Here is a 14,250-nt window from a genome sequence, read left to right as displayed (position 1 = left end):
TGACCCTCTCACCCTGCGTGACCACTCACCCCCCGGCTCCCCGTCACCCCCCCGGGCCCGCCCAGGCCCGAGGGAGACCCCGTCACAGCACGGCCGCCCCTGCCCCACGCCGCGCTCACGGCACCGGCCCACGCAGCCGGGACCCCCCGGCGGCACCGCCGTCCCGCCCCCGCCCTCGGGGGACCCCCTGCCGCGCGCTGCCATTGGCTGCTTCGTAGCAAGCCCCGCGCTGCCATTGGCTGGCGCCGCCCGTTGGCCCCGCCTCCGCCGCTGCCGCGCCCGGCCCCGCTCGGGACTTCGCAGCAGCCGCGGGCGGGAGGCCCGGACCCGCCGGGCACCGGCCACCGGGCACCGGCTGCGGGGGCACCGCCGTGCCCGGACAGGGAGAGGCGAACCCTGCCCCGTCCCGCCCCCGTTCTGCCCCGTCCCGCCGCGGGCACCGGAGCAGCCCCGGTCCCGGCGCCGCGCTCCCCGGAGGCAGGCAGCAGGTAAGGGCCGTCCGGGCTCTGCCGGTGCAGCGCTGCCCGGATCGGGCCCCCCCGGGGTCCTCCCGGTTCTCCCCGGTCCCCCGGCCCCTGGGGGCGGGGACTCTCGGTCCCGGCCCCGTTCATGCTTCCCGCTCCGGGACCGGCAGCGGGGCGAAGCCTCTCGTCCCGGGAGGCGGGCGTACCCCCTCGGGGCACCGGCCGGGCCCCCTCCACCCCCGGTGTCACCGGGCACCGCCGCCCCCCCCCATCCTGCGGGGAAGCGCGGCCCCCAGGGAGCCCCGGGGGAGCGAACCGAGGGGCCGGAGCTGCTGGATGGGCAGAGCCCGGGGCTGTTCCCGGGAGCCCCTGGCCGTGCCTCAGTTTCCCCGGGTGGGTAAAACACGGGGAAGGGGCGATCAGCCGTGAAACTGGTGAGAAATCTGGGGGAGGCTTGAACCACCGTCAGCTCCGGTGGGTGACGGGTAACGGGAGCTCGGTGGGCGACAGCTAACGGGAGCCCAGAGAAGGTGCCGGAGCCCCCCTGCCATGGGGTCGTTGTGGAGCCCACGTGCGGGCAGCGGCGATGCCCCATGGCAGCACTGGGCTCCGCGTGCCCCATCCTTCCTCTGCACCCGCCACTGCCTGGCCCCTGCGCTCGGGAGGATGAAATTCCTCCATTCCCGGAGAGATGAACCCCTTTGGCAAGGCCAGATCCCGCCTGGAGGAACAGAGTTGGGTGTAAAACTTCCCACCTCCCACCACCCAAGGCTTTATCAGCTCTGGAACGGGGAAGGGTTTGGACCATAAATATTTTTGGCCAACCCCAAGCCCAGCATTGGATCCAAATTGTCCCGTAGAGCTTTTCTTCCCTCCTGGAGCAGCTTTGTCCTCGCTGGTCCCGGGGCAGGAAGCATGTGATGCACCGAGGCCCCCTCCGCAGACGGATGGCAGTTTGGCCTGTTCCACCCCACCCCCCCGCCCCCCGTTTTCCACTTCCCCATGAGTCTCCTGAGCCTCTTCTGCTCCGAGCGAAGGAGAAAGGAAGTTGCTGCCGGAGAGAGCAGCTCGATAAAGAAAAGGAGGAAATGGAAGGCGAGACAGATGCTCCAAAATACCCCCCGCTTCCTCCTTCTCCTCCTCCTCTCCATAAAATAAACCCCCTTCCTCCTCCTCTCTCCCTGCAGCAGCTGCCTCCCCGCTGGGCAGGGTAATCCCAGGGGATCCCTTGATACAGCACCGGCTCAGCTCCCCCGTCTCAAATCAGCACCAGGCAGCACCCTAGGGTTGCACCGGGGGGAGGTCAGCACCCCTCCGTGTGCCAGGATCCTGTTCCCATGCGGTACCGTCAGACGGGAAGCGCCGGCGGGATTTACCACCCACGCCCGGGGCTGGCATCGCCGGAGCCCCCTCGGATGGGCTGCCCGGCTCCTTGCACAGCCACGTTGGAGTTGCTGGGGTGGATCGGCGCTCCCAGGCATTGGTGCACACTGGATTTGGTGCAAAGGAGAAACCAAAAAGCTTCTGCTCCTTCCTGCAGGTGTCCGGCACAGGCACCTACAGGAAGGAGATTATGGGATAGGAGAGTGCAGATCCCAGAGATGGTGGGGACAATGATGGGGACATGGCTTAGCACTTGGCAGCACCGCTGGCCCAAACACTGGGTGTGAGCGGAGCAAGATGCAACCACTCAGCAGTGCCTGGCTGCGGCGATGCCAGCGCTCCCCACAGCATCCCCGCTCCTTGCTCCAGCCTCGCAGCCTCGAGGAGCCATGGTGGCCGCGGGTTTTTGCCAAGAAATTAGTTTTTCCTCAGGCGAGGTGTTTATTCAGTGGCTTCCTCCCTGGCCTCACCCCGCTTGGCACACACGCGCCAGCCCCGGCGGCTCTGGGTGCTGTTTGCACCCATGGCAACGTGCGAGGGTTGCACAAGGTGGCAGGCGTCTGTCCTCCTCCTCTAGCACCTCAGCGCTGGTAAAATGGGGTCTGGAAGCTGCAGGGGTCACAGCTGGTGGGGGACACGGGCTGGTGACCGGTGACGGTAGTCGGGCTCTCTAGTTACAGCCCCTTGCCCTGCCACCACTCCGACCCGTCTCCTGTAATCCAGCACAGCAGCAGGGTTTAATTAATTAATAAGGGTTCAAGGCACGGGGAGCTGGTGGGAAGCGATGCCGCGGGATGGAGGGCAGAGCAGCGGGATCCCATCCACCCCCCAGCGTCTGGCTGAGGGTTGGGGGGCACTGGGGGTGCTGGGATGAAGAGCAGGGGTGTTTCCCAGAGTGTGGGGGGGGAAACGGGACACAGGATGAAGGGAAGACTGGGGAGATCGCCACGTTAAAAGGTTCACCCCGGCTGGGGAAACGATGCTTCTGCGTGGGAGCAAACTTGTAGCAAGACAGCTACAAATTCATACGGCCCTGGCAAGGAGGAGGAGAAAGGAGATGGAGGTGGCTCTGCACTCAGCTGGAGCTTGGCGGAGCCCTCCCCTTGCGCCACGGGCTTGCTCTGTGCTGCCCCATAAATTATTTAAGTGCTTTTGCTTTCTTGCATGAAATATTCAGCCCAGGGAGCTGGGGGGCACGAGAGCACATGGAGCCGCTGGTGGGTACCGGGTCGCTGGGGCAGTCGGGGGTGAGGGATCTTTGGGGCAGGTAGAAATAACCCTGGGCCAGCACCGCTGCTGGATGCAGCCCCTCCGCCAGAAAGGAGCTGCCAGCTGGCAGCTCTGCCACGGCATGTGGCAGTGCCACCGGCCCCAGGTGCTGGCAGGGTGACAGGGTCTCGTGTTCCCCCCTGCAGACAGGAGCTTTAATTGATGCTTTTTTAACGAGAGGGCCAGACTCGGCTCTCAGTTGCGCCCGCAGCGGTGCAGGAGATGGTTGATGGGGGGTCCCCGTGGGATGGGGGCTGAGGTTGCAGCCAGGTCTTGGATAAGGTGCTTGTGCGTGCCGGCCTGGCAGGGAGCAATGCCAAACCTGCCAGCAGAGGTGCTGGCCAGGCTGCCTGTCCCCTGCCAGAGCTGGATTTGGCCCTCGGCTCCCCTGCCTTGTGGCTGGGATGTCACTGTGCCCTGGCTGTGGCACATCTGTCCCCAGGGGAGCCCGTGGCAGGGACCTCGGCTATGTCACCGCATCCCACCTCATGCAGGGCATGCACATGTCCCAGCCTTTGGCTGAGCCCTCACAGCGCTGCTCAGAGCTCCAACCCGCTCACCTGAAACCTGAAAAATGGGTGGAAACCCCCCAAAGAACGGCTGTGACTGTCCCCAGTGCCACCGCTGGGACCACAGCCCTGCTGCGCTCTTCCGCTGCAGGAAGGGACTTGGTGAAAGCAACGCCCGGCTGCTCTGTTTCGGTAGAAGAAGCTGAGTTTTGAGGGTGTTTTCATTAAAAAGAAGGGGGTGGGGGGAAAAACCAGGCCCTGAGCAGGGCTGGAAACTTCAGCGACAGGAAGGAAACGGAGCGGTTTATTTCAGTCTCGAGTTTGCTCGTCGAGGCAAGGCTTGTGTCTTCCGTGCGCAGATAGCACCTCCCCAGTGAACAATGGGGTTGCGGGGCCCTTCCCGGCAGGAAAATGGCTTATTCCAGTGAAATCTCCCGGTCGGTGCTGAGTCAGCAAGTCCTGGTGGGACAGAGCGTGGTGCGGAGCGTGCCGGGTTAACCGGCCTGGTGCTGAGCGGGAGCAAACGTGCTGGGAGGTGAGCTTGGGTCTCCTGGGGGTTTGCAGCAAGCGAACTGCAACGTGGCTCATGGGCGCTGCAGAAGGAGCAGGTCGTGCTTTAGGGGTCCAGGAAAGACCCCCCTGTGCCACTTTGTGCCTCAGTTTCCCCCCACGAGCGATGCTCATCTCCCAGGTCCCTGGCAGGAGAGGGCTGCAGGGCAGCCAGGTGTTACTCAGTGCCGGGAGCAGAGGGTTCATCTGTTATTACAGTTGCTAATTGGGAGCCGTGGGTGTGCGGGGCAGCTCGCAAGAGCCGGCGCTTCCTATTTTTTATGGGCTCCGTAGGTGGAGTTTGCACTCGCTTTATGGCTGCGGTCACCCAACAGAGAGCTCAGGTGTGGGAATTCCTATTTATCCAGGCACCGCTCCCGGCGGGGAGCCCAAGGCACCCCACCGCTGCCGTGGGACGCGAGGGAGGGGTCTTCCAGGGTGCCGGCACTGCAGCAAAGCCCCTCTCCTTCTGAAAGGGGCTGCCCGCCATGGGCAGAGCGAGTCCCTCTCACAGCCAAGGGAGAGAAGATGGAGCCGGCTGCCTCTGCCCATCCTGCCCATCCCTCCAGGCTCGGCTCCGGCAGCATCGCGGGGCTGTTGGCGTTAAATGAGCCTGACCCGCCTGGGAGCTGCCGGTGGCTCTGTGCGAGCAGCCTCTGCTTTGTCATTTCTGTCTTATTAAGCGCGGGAGCTTCAGCTCGAAGCTCACGCTGGCAAAAATCAATGTTTTCACATCGAAGGAAATACTTACAAACCTCTGTGTTTTTCCTAAGGGCTGTAAATAACCCTGCATGCAGCAACTCGCATGGCACCAGTGACGGCGGCTCTGTTACTGCTCGCTTAATTCACGCCCTCGCAGAGCCTCAGCCGCCCTCGGGCTCGGGGAGCCGGCGGGTGGAAGATGCCTGGGAAGGTTGCACTGTCACGCTTGCACCATTGCCCTTGCACCATTGCTCTTGCACGAGCTGCAGTGAGACGGAGCCTTGGCCACAGCGGGAGCCCCACGGGAAGCCGGGGTTTGCTCCTGAGAGCCTGGTGTATGCTCTGTGGTGGCAGAAGCAGGATGGAGGATCCCAGGAAGGGGTCCAGGCTGGGGTGACCGCTTGGCCAGGGGGTCCGCAGGGTGACCCGTGATGAGCACAGACATGGTTGTGTGCTAGAATAGCCAGCGGGGCTGCACACGAGAGACTCTCCATAGCTACAGCTAATTTATCCCCATCCATCCTCACACCATCAGCATCCTTTAGCCTAAATAGCTCTTCTCCCCTCCCTGGTGAGGTATTTATAGCGTGATCCCATCCCTTCCCTGCTCTCGCTTTACCAGGCTGACCGTGCCACATGCAGGCTCTTGCATAAGCAGCCCCCATCTCTCCCCATCCATCCTGGCACGGGAGCCGGTTGTTATCATGCTGTTCTCACCTCCCCATGATTTGTAGCTCCGTGATTTCCCGGGGCAAGATGCATCTCCAGGGTTGGTGGCGTTTTACTCATTCACAGCAGTTTTTAAAGCTGTAATCTGCCCAAGGTGATTGATTTGGTCCCACTGGGATGCGGGGAGCTGGGATGTAGGTGAGCGAGGGGTGAGGTTTCTGGCTTGCAGAATTATTCAGCTCTGTGTGATGCTTGTATCGGCTTTGGAGGAAGCCAAGATGCAGCAGGACAAGTCCAAGCTCTGCCAGTGCGGGTGTAACAGGGTGGGCAGCGCCCGGGAAAAGGGCTTCGGCACACGGTGGGGTGCTGCAAACTGGCCGGGCTGCCCCAGCCTCGGCGAGCACCGCAGCCAGCACGTGGCCCTGCTGGCTGCGGTGGGTGACTCAGCTGTCACCTGGGTTGTCCTGAGCTCACCCTGCAGGAAATGAGTCAGGTTTTAGGGAAGAAAAAAAGTATTGAAATGGTGGAGCAAGAGTCCTTCCTGCACCGGGAGGAGGGCGGTGTCGGTCGCAGGAGGGAGATGGGGATGGAGGGGCGTGGGTGATGCTCAGGTAGGGACACCTCACTCACCCCGATGCTGCCCATTGCTTCTCCCCAGAGTTTGGGGGAAGGAAGGGGGGAACACTCCGTAACTCATCCCACCAGCAAAACCTGGGGTGTGAGCTCAGCTCTCACCTGCCCTGGCACCCAGGAGCTCCTCTTGGTCTTGCTGTTGGCCAGAGATGTTGTTCCTCCTCCTCCCAAAAGACTGCATGGGAAGGAAAGGAGACGGAGACTGATCCAGGGCAGGGGCTGAACTGTGTGTGTGCGCCTTTTCCCCCTGCAGAGATGGACACCTTCAGCACCAAGAACCTGGCCCTGCAGGCCCAGAAGAAGCTCTTGAGCAAGATGGCCACCAAGACCATAGCCAACGTCTTCATTGATGACACTAGCAGCGAGATCTTGGATGAGCTCTACCGGGCCACCAAGGAGTACACCCACAACCGCAAAGAGGCTCAGAAGATCATAAAAAACCTCATCAAGATTGTCATGAAGTTGGGCGTGCTCTACCGCAATGGGCAGTTCAGCCCCGAGGAGCTGCTGGTGATGGAGCGTTTTCGCAAGAAGGTACATACCTTGGCCATGACAGCCGTCAGCTTCCACCAGATAGACTTCACCTTCGACCGCAGGGTCATGTCGGGTGTCCTGACAGAGTGCCGGGACCTGCTGCACCAGGCTGTCAACGGCCACCTGACGGCCAAATCTCACTCCCGCATCAACCACGTCTTCAATCACTTTGCGGACTATGAGTTTCTCTCGGCTCTCTACGGGCCGTCCGAGCCCTACCGCACCCACCTGAAGAGGATCTGCGAAGGGGTTAACAAGATGCTGGAGGAGGAGAACATATGAGTTGGCCAAGATGCTCCATTGGCAGCGCTGCCGGACTCTGCCTCCTGTGGGGCTGAAGACAGGACGTACACCTCTTGACCATCACCAGGCTTGACGTCCTCTTCTCCTTGGTAGCGCTAACTCATTTTCTCCTCCTTTTGACAAAAGACTGAACCTCTTATCTTTGTCCAACCCTTGCCCAGGGTCTGCAAACCCCTCGCGGTGCTGGGCTGAGTCCTTCCCAGGGGACCCTGAGCTTTGGGCTCCTGCTGTACAGTCTGATTCCCTTTGCCCACCAAGTGCTCTTAGCTCAGAGTCTGAGGAACTGGACTCCTCATCTTGAACTTTTATCGTAACCCTCCTGGGGGAAAACCAAACCAAAGATGCGCGGAGTGTAACACCTCCAAGGTATCTCTGAGCTGGGGGGCGGTTGCTTGGCTGAATGGTTGTGAGACCCTGTAACCGGAGGGTTCTGGAGCCCCATGGTTTGCTTTCAGCAGCTCCATGGCACACTGGGAGCAAATCATGGTCCAGACCTTGTGCTGCCCAGGGTGGGAAGGAGCTTCTGCACCTGGCAGGCGAGCATGAGCTTTGGCCTCCTAAAAGACAAGTCCTTGAGACCAGAAGAATCCCACCTTGCCCAGGTGGACACAGGGACACAGCTGTCCCTCAGGGCAGGGAGGCAGCTGGAGGGATCTGCTCCTTCCTTGCATCCCAGTACAGCCCTTCATCCCAGACCCAACTCCCCCAGCAGCCTCCCACGATGGCACCGCCGTCACGGCTCTGATGCCTTCCTTGGTGGTTGCCTGAAGTTCTCCCTAGGATTTCATACGTTTTACGTGTCCTTGACTGAGATATGGTTGTTATTTTTTAGCAAACTCTGTAGCCCTGATGAGTTATTTAAATAAACTCACCTGTCTGGCCTGGGTGCTCCGTGCGGTTGTTAGAGGGGTGGTTGACAATGACAAAATGAGCACTGGGGGCGGCTGGGTTTGTCTTTTAAAGCGTGACGTCTCTCTCCAACCTGGGGTTGCTGCTGGCTGGGCTGCCCCGGCTTTGCACAGCCAGCACTGAACCGGTGGTGCAAACACGGTGCAGAACCCAGCACAGACCAATGGCAAAGGTCTGGGATCCCAGTGGGGAGCAAACCCTGCTCCTGTGCAGAGCCCCACACATGCCCCTCTGCATCCCCCTGTCCCCTCGCTGCACAGTGGGAGCTAAAAAAGCGTGACCCTGACAGCAGACAGCAACGGGCACCTCTGCAGGATCCAACGCGGACGGGTTGTACAAGCGCTGTGCTCGCAGAGCATGGGCACACCAGCTGTGGCCCGCTTCCAGCACACCGATCTCAGCTTTGAAAGCTGAAAATTGCCCTTTTAGCATACAAGACACCACACAATCTCAGCCAGCCTTATCTCCACGACCTTCTTGTGCCTCCCGTTCCATGGGATGTCTCCAGGCATGGGAGGCTGCCAACGCTCATGGGCAGAGAGCGGCTCCGTGGCTCCCGTTCGCTGCTCCCATTCCACTGCTGGCTTGAGGCACTGATAACTTTCAGCCTTAAAGATTAAATAAAAGCAATAAAGCCCCTATCTCTGCATTTCATAGGTCTGGCTGCAGCTATTGCAGCTAATTTAATTGTGCGACGCAGCTCAGGGTAGGGGGTAAAGCACATTTACAGGTGCGCACGGAGGAGAACACGGCCAAGACACACCGAGGTGCTGGTCCCTGGGGAGGATGGGGTGAAGCCGGCCTTTGGCGGTGGCATTGGAGAACAGCCCCCCCGGGCTCGTGGCAGCTGTGAGGTATGTGCTGAAGAGGAGCCGGAGCTGGAAGCAGCTCGGTGGAGTTAGAAGCAGCTGCGGTGAGCAGGCAAAGCGGAACGGGGCTGATGGATGTGGTGGCGACGGCTGCTGCGCTGACAGCCAGAAACGCTTCGCTGTTCTGTTCTCGAGGTGCACGCCGGTGTCAGCTGCAAGATGCTCCTTAATTGCATGAAACAGCTCTGCTCAGATGAGCCCCGACTCACGGCTGTTCCCTTTGTCCCCAGGGTTTCATACACCCCAGGACCACACTTAACCTGCCAAATGCCTGGCACCAGCTTTCCTTCGCATTTGCAGGTGTCTAATCTGAAACTTCTCCCCCACACCCAACAGCAAACACTCATCTCGTGCCCAAACTCTTGCCTTTTTGTCCCAGGGAAGCCCTGGAGAGGACACTCTGCCAGAAGAGCCATCTTAGAGCCTGGGTTTCCCACCCCAGCCCTGGCCGTGCAGGTCTGGGGAGTAAGTCCCTCCAACTCCCCCCTAGTTTGGTTCCCTCCAAGCAACTGGTTAAACAGGGAGAAATGTCAGAGATGTGCAACATCAATGCCCTAAATGCAGCTCGGAGCACACTGGGGGCACTCCTGGGCCCTGCAGGTTATCTGCAGATCCAGAAGCTGCACAGCAGAGAAGGAAGCATTTAGGAACAGCCTGGAAAAGAGAGCTTTGTAAAACCCCCAGTGCAAAGCACCCCCAGACTGCCAAAAAACCAGGGAACTCCCCGCAAAACGGGCAAAGCAGCTACCAACAACCACAACCATCACCAGGCATCAAAAGCACTCATCATGACAGTGCTGGGTTACACAAACTCACAGCTGAAGCCTTGTTCTCATGTGCTGGGACTCCTCTCAGGTGGGCAGAACCCCTGCAAACCCTCTGCAGCCTCCAAAGTCCGTGTGACATCTCGGTTCCTCCTGGGAACACCGAAGGTCAAGCCACTTGTGGGGCATCCAGTTGGAGCAGGCAGGAGTCACAGACCAGAGCAAACTCAGGCCAGAGCACGATGCTTTATTTCTTTATTTGCACTGTTATTTACACAGGAAAGGAATTCCACATTCCCCCACTGTTATTACTCTATATAAGAAAAAAATCACTTCTGTACGTAGAAAATAGTCCTGCAGTGGTACTGAGACATGAAAGTGTTGCTTGGTTTGATTCCTGGGTTGTGTCAGAATAAGCAGCTCTGCTTTCCCCCTGTCAAGGTACCCCAACCTGCGCCCTGCACGAGGACAGGTCCAGAACATCCTCCCCAGCCAAGCCAACGATGGTCTTCAGCAGCCGCACTTAACAAGGAGTCGGACAGCTTTGGCCAACTCTATCCCTCCCTTCTCCGTCCCACCCCATTTAATTATTTCCTCCTGTCATGCCTGCAGAGAGAGAAATCCTCTCTCCCCTCCAGAGACTAGAGAGTTAACAACCTTCCTTTAGCAAACCGCGTTTAAATCCAGCCACTTATCTTTCTGCATTGCTCTTCCTAGCAAGGAAGATAAGGAGCCCCATTTGAGGGGAGCTTTACCATTTTCAGCAGATCAGCCAAGCAGAAAGCGGGCGACAGAATGGCTGGCTGCAGATCAGGAGCCTCAGAGGAGGTTTCCAGCTGCAAAGCACATTGTTACTCTGACACAAGACAGAATGCATCTGTCTTAACACCTCCAAGCCCCACTTGTGTTGGACCCTAGCACATTTCAGTATGGAAAACATAAAAGGTTTGGCCAACCAAAAAACCCCGCAGTTAACAAGTAATCCTCTTTATCTGCCATGCTCTTCCGGCCAAAACACCCTGCCCAACACTGGCCCCGGGGTCACAGCTCGTCACGGGGTGTTTTTGCTACAATCATGAGTTTGGACAGTTCGAAACGGAACTTGCCTTCCCTGTGAGACACTGGAAAGAGAGAAAACAAGCACAGGATAAACAGATGGTAAGGCATGAACAAAACAGCCCTGCTGGTTCCTTTCCAGGACAATAAAGCCAGCGAGTCGGGCATTGCACTTCCTTCTTACGCACACGACAAGCACGTTGTGATAAACCCCTTCTTCCCCCACGCTAATTTAACGTTTACACTGGAATGGGACCTGCAGAATCCTGCTGCCAGCGATGGCTCAAGAGCACCGCAGCCCTGACCCCGTAACACGCACGCTCCTCCTAGATATTGTCACCTCTCTGCATTAAGCTTAAATACTCATCTCCTGGTGGACAGGCAGGCTTGCCTCTCCCACCAGCCCCCTTGCCGCATAGTTCTCTCAGTCACAGACCTGTTGTCTCGGTGATTTCAAATTCTTCCTGTTTTAAGGGGACGTCACTTTGTCCACCTACTGCAGCTTGAGACTGAAATGGGAAGGAAGAAGGTTTAAGCAGTTGAGGCAATCCAAGAAGCTACTGTATTTAAAGCAAACAAACAAACAGCAGCACATTTTGAAAAAGAATGAATTCATGTTTTACTAACGTGGACTGGAAGAATTAAGCCCACAAAGGAAATCTGAAGGAAAAATCTCTGGCTATTTTTCCATTTCCTATTACACCACAAACTTGTATCCTTTGGGTGACCAAAGACTGGGAAATGGAAGAACGGACCAGACAAAAGCACCAGCAGAGGTTTTATTTACTTTGTCACAGGCAAGTTTGTTGAGGCAAACCAAGACTGCACCCTGGCAGGATGGTGTCTTTTGGAGTCACCGACACTGGCAAAGCCAGCAGCAAACCGATGGCAGGGAGGGAGGAGAAATAAAACGGTGCAGGAGAGCCTACCTGCAGCTACCCCCCTGACTGCCACCACTCTCTAATTAGGGATGCGATAGAGTACATTTTATTGCACAGATGTCTAATAAATGTTTTCTGTGTCCAATTCATGTTTTATAGCAGCCTCCCACACACCTGCTTCCAAGTGATCAGCTGAGACTTACATAAGCCATGGCATACTCTATCTTGGCTCCTTTCACTTCAGCTTTAAACTGGGTAAAGAAGAGATAAGACTTCCCCTGGGGCCTGGAAGAAGAAAGCAGAGCCTTTGACATCGGCAGAGAGGTGGAGGTGTGGATGAGCTCAGGATTCCTGGCTCCCTCCCTCCCCAGCCACCTCTGGCTCTCTTGTAGCTCCATCTAGTGAGGAGGGGGGAGAGGGGGGAACGCAGCACTTACAACCTGCTGCCTGGCAAAAGAGCCCACCCAGCCACAGCGTCTGTCAGGAGAGGAGAGCCCCCCAGGCTGCCCTGCAGAGACAAACGCAGCCAGGAAGCCGGTCCCTGGCCACTGGCAGGGTCCCGGCCCTGATCCCACCTGCCTTACTGCTGCTCTTCCCTCAGAGAGTTTGGGGTTAGAGGACGCACCTCCAGACGGAGCAGGAAAAGAGCAGGTTGTCTTCGCTGACTCCAATGTTCATCTGCCATTGCTGCAGGGGGGAAAGAGCCAAACAGTTAATGTGGGTACGTGAGAGCCTCGGGCTTCCCGCTCCGCCTGAGGCAGCCACCTCCGCAGGAGCTGCGGCACGACAAGCTTCAACCATTCTGAAACAACACAACGTAACTACACCGCACTTGCTGCCGGTCCGTTTTACTTTGTGTTGCACAGAAGTCAGGGCCTGGTTGCCCTCTCCCCTTCACAGTTTCATTAGTGTAGCTACAGAAGAGTTAAAATCTCATTTCCCTTTATGCTGAAAGAACCTGATTCTCTCAGGACTCGCAAAGAAAGCAGAAATTGTGTATCTGCACAGCACTTACTCCAGGAGCAACACAATCTGCGAAACCCTCTCAAGCCTCCTCAAGAACACAGGAGTTACTCCTACGAGGCCCTTCCTACCAACTGAGGTATGAAAACGTCGCTCCCCGTTCTCCAGAGACATCCAGCCCAGAGATCTGTGAAGCCTTACAGATGTCACGGCCTCACGAACCACAGCACCACAGCAACACTTCCTTGGCTGTTCAAAGGATGCTTCCATCAGGGAGAAAATCCAGTAAGTGACTTTTGCAAACCCACAGCACTGGGAATGGTACAGCCACCCTTCCTCACAGCTCCAGGCCCTTGGAATCAGCAAACGGAATCATCCTGAAACAGCTCCTCACCATGCAGCCGCAGAGAGTGAGCCTAAGTGAGATGCTCGAAGGTCTGCCCAACTCACCTCATTTGTCCCTCCCTGAGCTGAGTACGTGAAGGTGCAGGTGTAGTCCCCCTGCAAGAAGAGAAGATGATGAGCAGCCTCGCTTGAGCGGGCCCTTCTCCTTGCTCACTGTCAGCCACGTCTCGGCGATGACGGGAGATCTGGGGACACCTAGGACCATTAACGGGGCTGCAGCACGGTGCAGCCCCCCGCAGGCTCAGACGGGGGTGACCAAGGAGGGGTCTGCGTTACAGCCGTGTCCACACCTGCGTGGAGCGCAGCCCTTGTCCCCCGTGGGGTGTCAGCAGGACCCCGTGGTGCCGGGGTGAGGACTCATGTTCTGGGGGGCCCAGAGTCCCACAGCCTCCTTCTCCGTTGCGCCCCTTCCCCTTGGCGAGCCTCCTTCCCACGGGGACCTTCTTCGCCTGAGACCCCCTTCCCCCTGGCGACCCCTCCCTCCTCTTGGGGTACCTCCTCCCTTTGGAACCCCCCCTTGGGGATCCCCTTCTCCATGGCAAGCCTCCCTCCCTGGGGCCCTCCTCGCCACAGAGCCTGTCCCACCTTGGGGACCTCCTTCTGCTACAGACACCCTCCTTAGGGACCCCCTTCTCCGCTGGGCTCCCTCCCTCCTTATGACCCCCTTCTCCTGCCTCTGGAGACTCCCCCTTGGGGTACCCCCCGCCCCTAAAAACCGACGGCTCCCCGGCAATCGCCCCAGACACCCCTCCTCGTCCCGCCTTCCCTCGCCGTCAGCCAATCCCCGTGGCGGGAGGCGGGAGCGACATGCCCCGCAGCCAACCAGGGAGAGGCGCGTACCCTCTCCTCACCCGCTCCCTCCTGGCCCCTCACCAGGCTCCGGGAGAAGGAGTGGACCTCCCCGCCGGGCCGCACGTCGAAGTCGGCCGTGCTGGGCCCCTCCGCCGCCCGGGCCGCCAGGCACAGCAGGGCGGCGGGCACCAGCGCGACCCACACCCTCCGGCCGCTCCTCCCGCTGGGCGCCGCCATCTTGGAAAGGAAACTCGGGCTACGGCGGGCGGGAGGGGTCAGCGCGGGCCGCGGCCGCTCAGCGGGCGCCCCGGCGGCCATCTTGGGTGCGGGCAGGGAGCCCGGGCGGGTTAACCCTTTGGGGACCGCCGTGGGGACGGGAGCTCGCTGGGACACGGAGCCGCCGGCATATGGGACAAGGGGACATGGAGACAGCAGCCCCCCGCCAGCCAGTGCCGCTGGGGCCGCGCTCTGCCCTGTGGTGCTCTCACACCATGTCCTGTGGGACATTCTGAGGGGCCTTCCCAGCTGCTGGGCTGCGCTGGCACTAAGTCCCCCCGGTTATTCAGGATGAGGGGGAAATAAAAAGCACAACGGGG

The 14,250-nt window shown here is 59.1% G+C and overlaps 2 protein-coding genes across 3 annotated transcripts; one reads left to right on the top strand and one right to left on the bottom strand.

The window, feature by feature from the left end:
- Positions 1-279: 279 nt before the first annotated feature.
- Positions 280-7,896, top strand: TNFAIP8L1 (TNF alpha induced protein 8 like 1). 2 transcript variants are annotated; one of them, XM_055804132.1, is made up of 2 exons: positions 280-488; positions 6,432-7,896. In XM_055804132.1, exon 2 carries the CDS (start codon positions 6,434-6,436, stop codon positions 6,992-6,994), a length of 561 nt encoding a protein of 186 aa, XP_055660107.1. In that variant the 5' UTR covers positions 280-488; positions 6,432-6,433; the 3' UTR covers positions 6,995-7,896. The 2 variants fall into 2 exon arrangements, with proteins under 2 accessions (XP_055660107.1, XP_005241765.1); XM_005241708.4 differs by lacking the exon at positions 280-488 and adding an exon at positions 3,876-4,160.
- A 1,899-nt stretch (positions 7,897-9,795) lies between these two features.
- Positions 9,796-13,987, bottom strand: MYDGF (myeloid derived growth factor). Its single transcript, XM_005241709.4, has 6 exons — positions 13,736-13,987; positions 12,908-12,958; positions 12,120-12,181; positions 11,698-11,779; positions 11,050-11,122; positions 9,796-10,678 (listed from the first exon to the last, which is right to left on the bottom strand). The coding sequence occupies exons 1-6, from the start codon at positions 13,970-13,972 to the stop codon at positions 10,599-10,601; spliced, it is 585 nt and encodes a 194-aa protein (XP_005241766.2). The 5' UTR covers positions 13,973-13,987; the 3' UTR covers positions 9,796-10,598.
- Positions 13,988-14,250: the final 263 nt, after the last annotated feature.

The sequence above is a fragment of the Falco peregrinus genome, chromosome 5 (assembly GCF_023634155.1).
Source record: "Falco peregrinus isolate bFalPer1 chromosome 5, bFalPer1.pri, whole genome shotgun sequence".
Lineage (NCBI taxonomy): Eukaryota > Metazoa > Chordata > Aves > Falconiformes > Falconidae > Falco > Falco peregrinus.
This window is presented reverse-complemented; position numbering and strand designations above follow the sequence as displayed.

Coding starts and splice junctions, on each gene's coding strand:
- TNFAIP8L1 (XM_055804132.1), top strand. CDS start 6,434: ATGGACACCTTCAGCACCAAGAACCTGGCCCTGCAGGCCCAGAAGAAG.
- MYDGF (XM_005241709.4), bottom strand. CDS start 13,972: ATGGCCGCCGGGGCGCCCGCTGAGCGGCCGCGGCCCGCGCTGACCCCT. Junction 12,959..13,735: donor ACTCCTTCTCCCGGAGCCTG/GTGAGGGGCCAG, acceptor CTCTTCTTGCAG/GGGGACTACACCTGCACCTT. Junction 11,123..11,697: donor TAGAGTATGCCATGGCTTAT/GTAAGTCTCAGC, acceptor TTCCCATTTCAG/TCTCAAGCTGCAGTAGGTGG.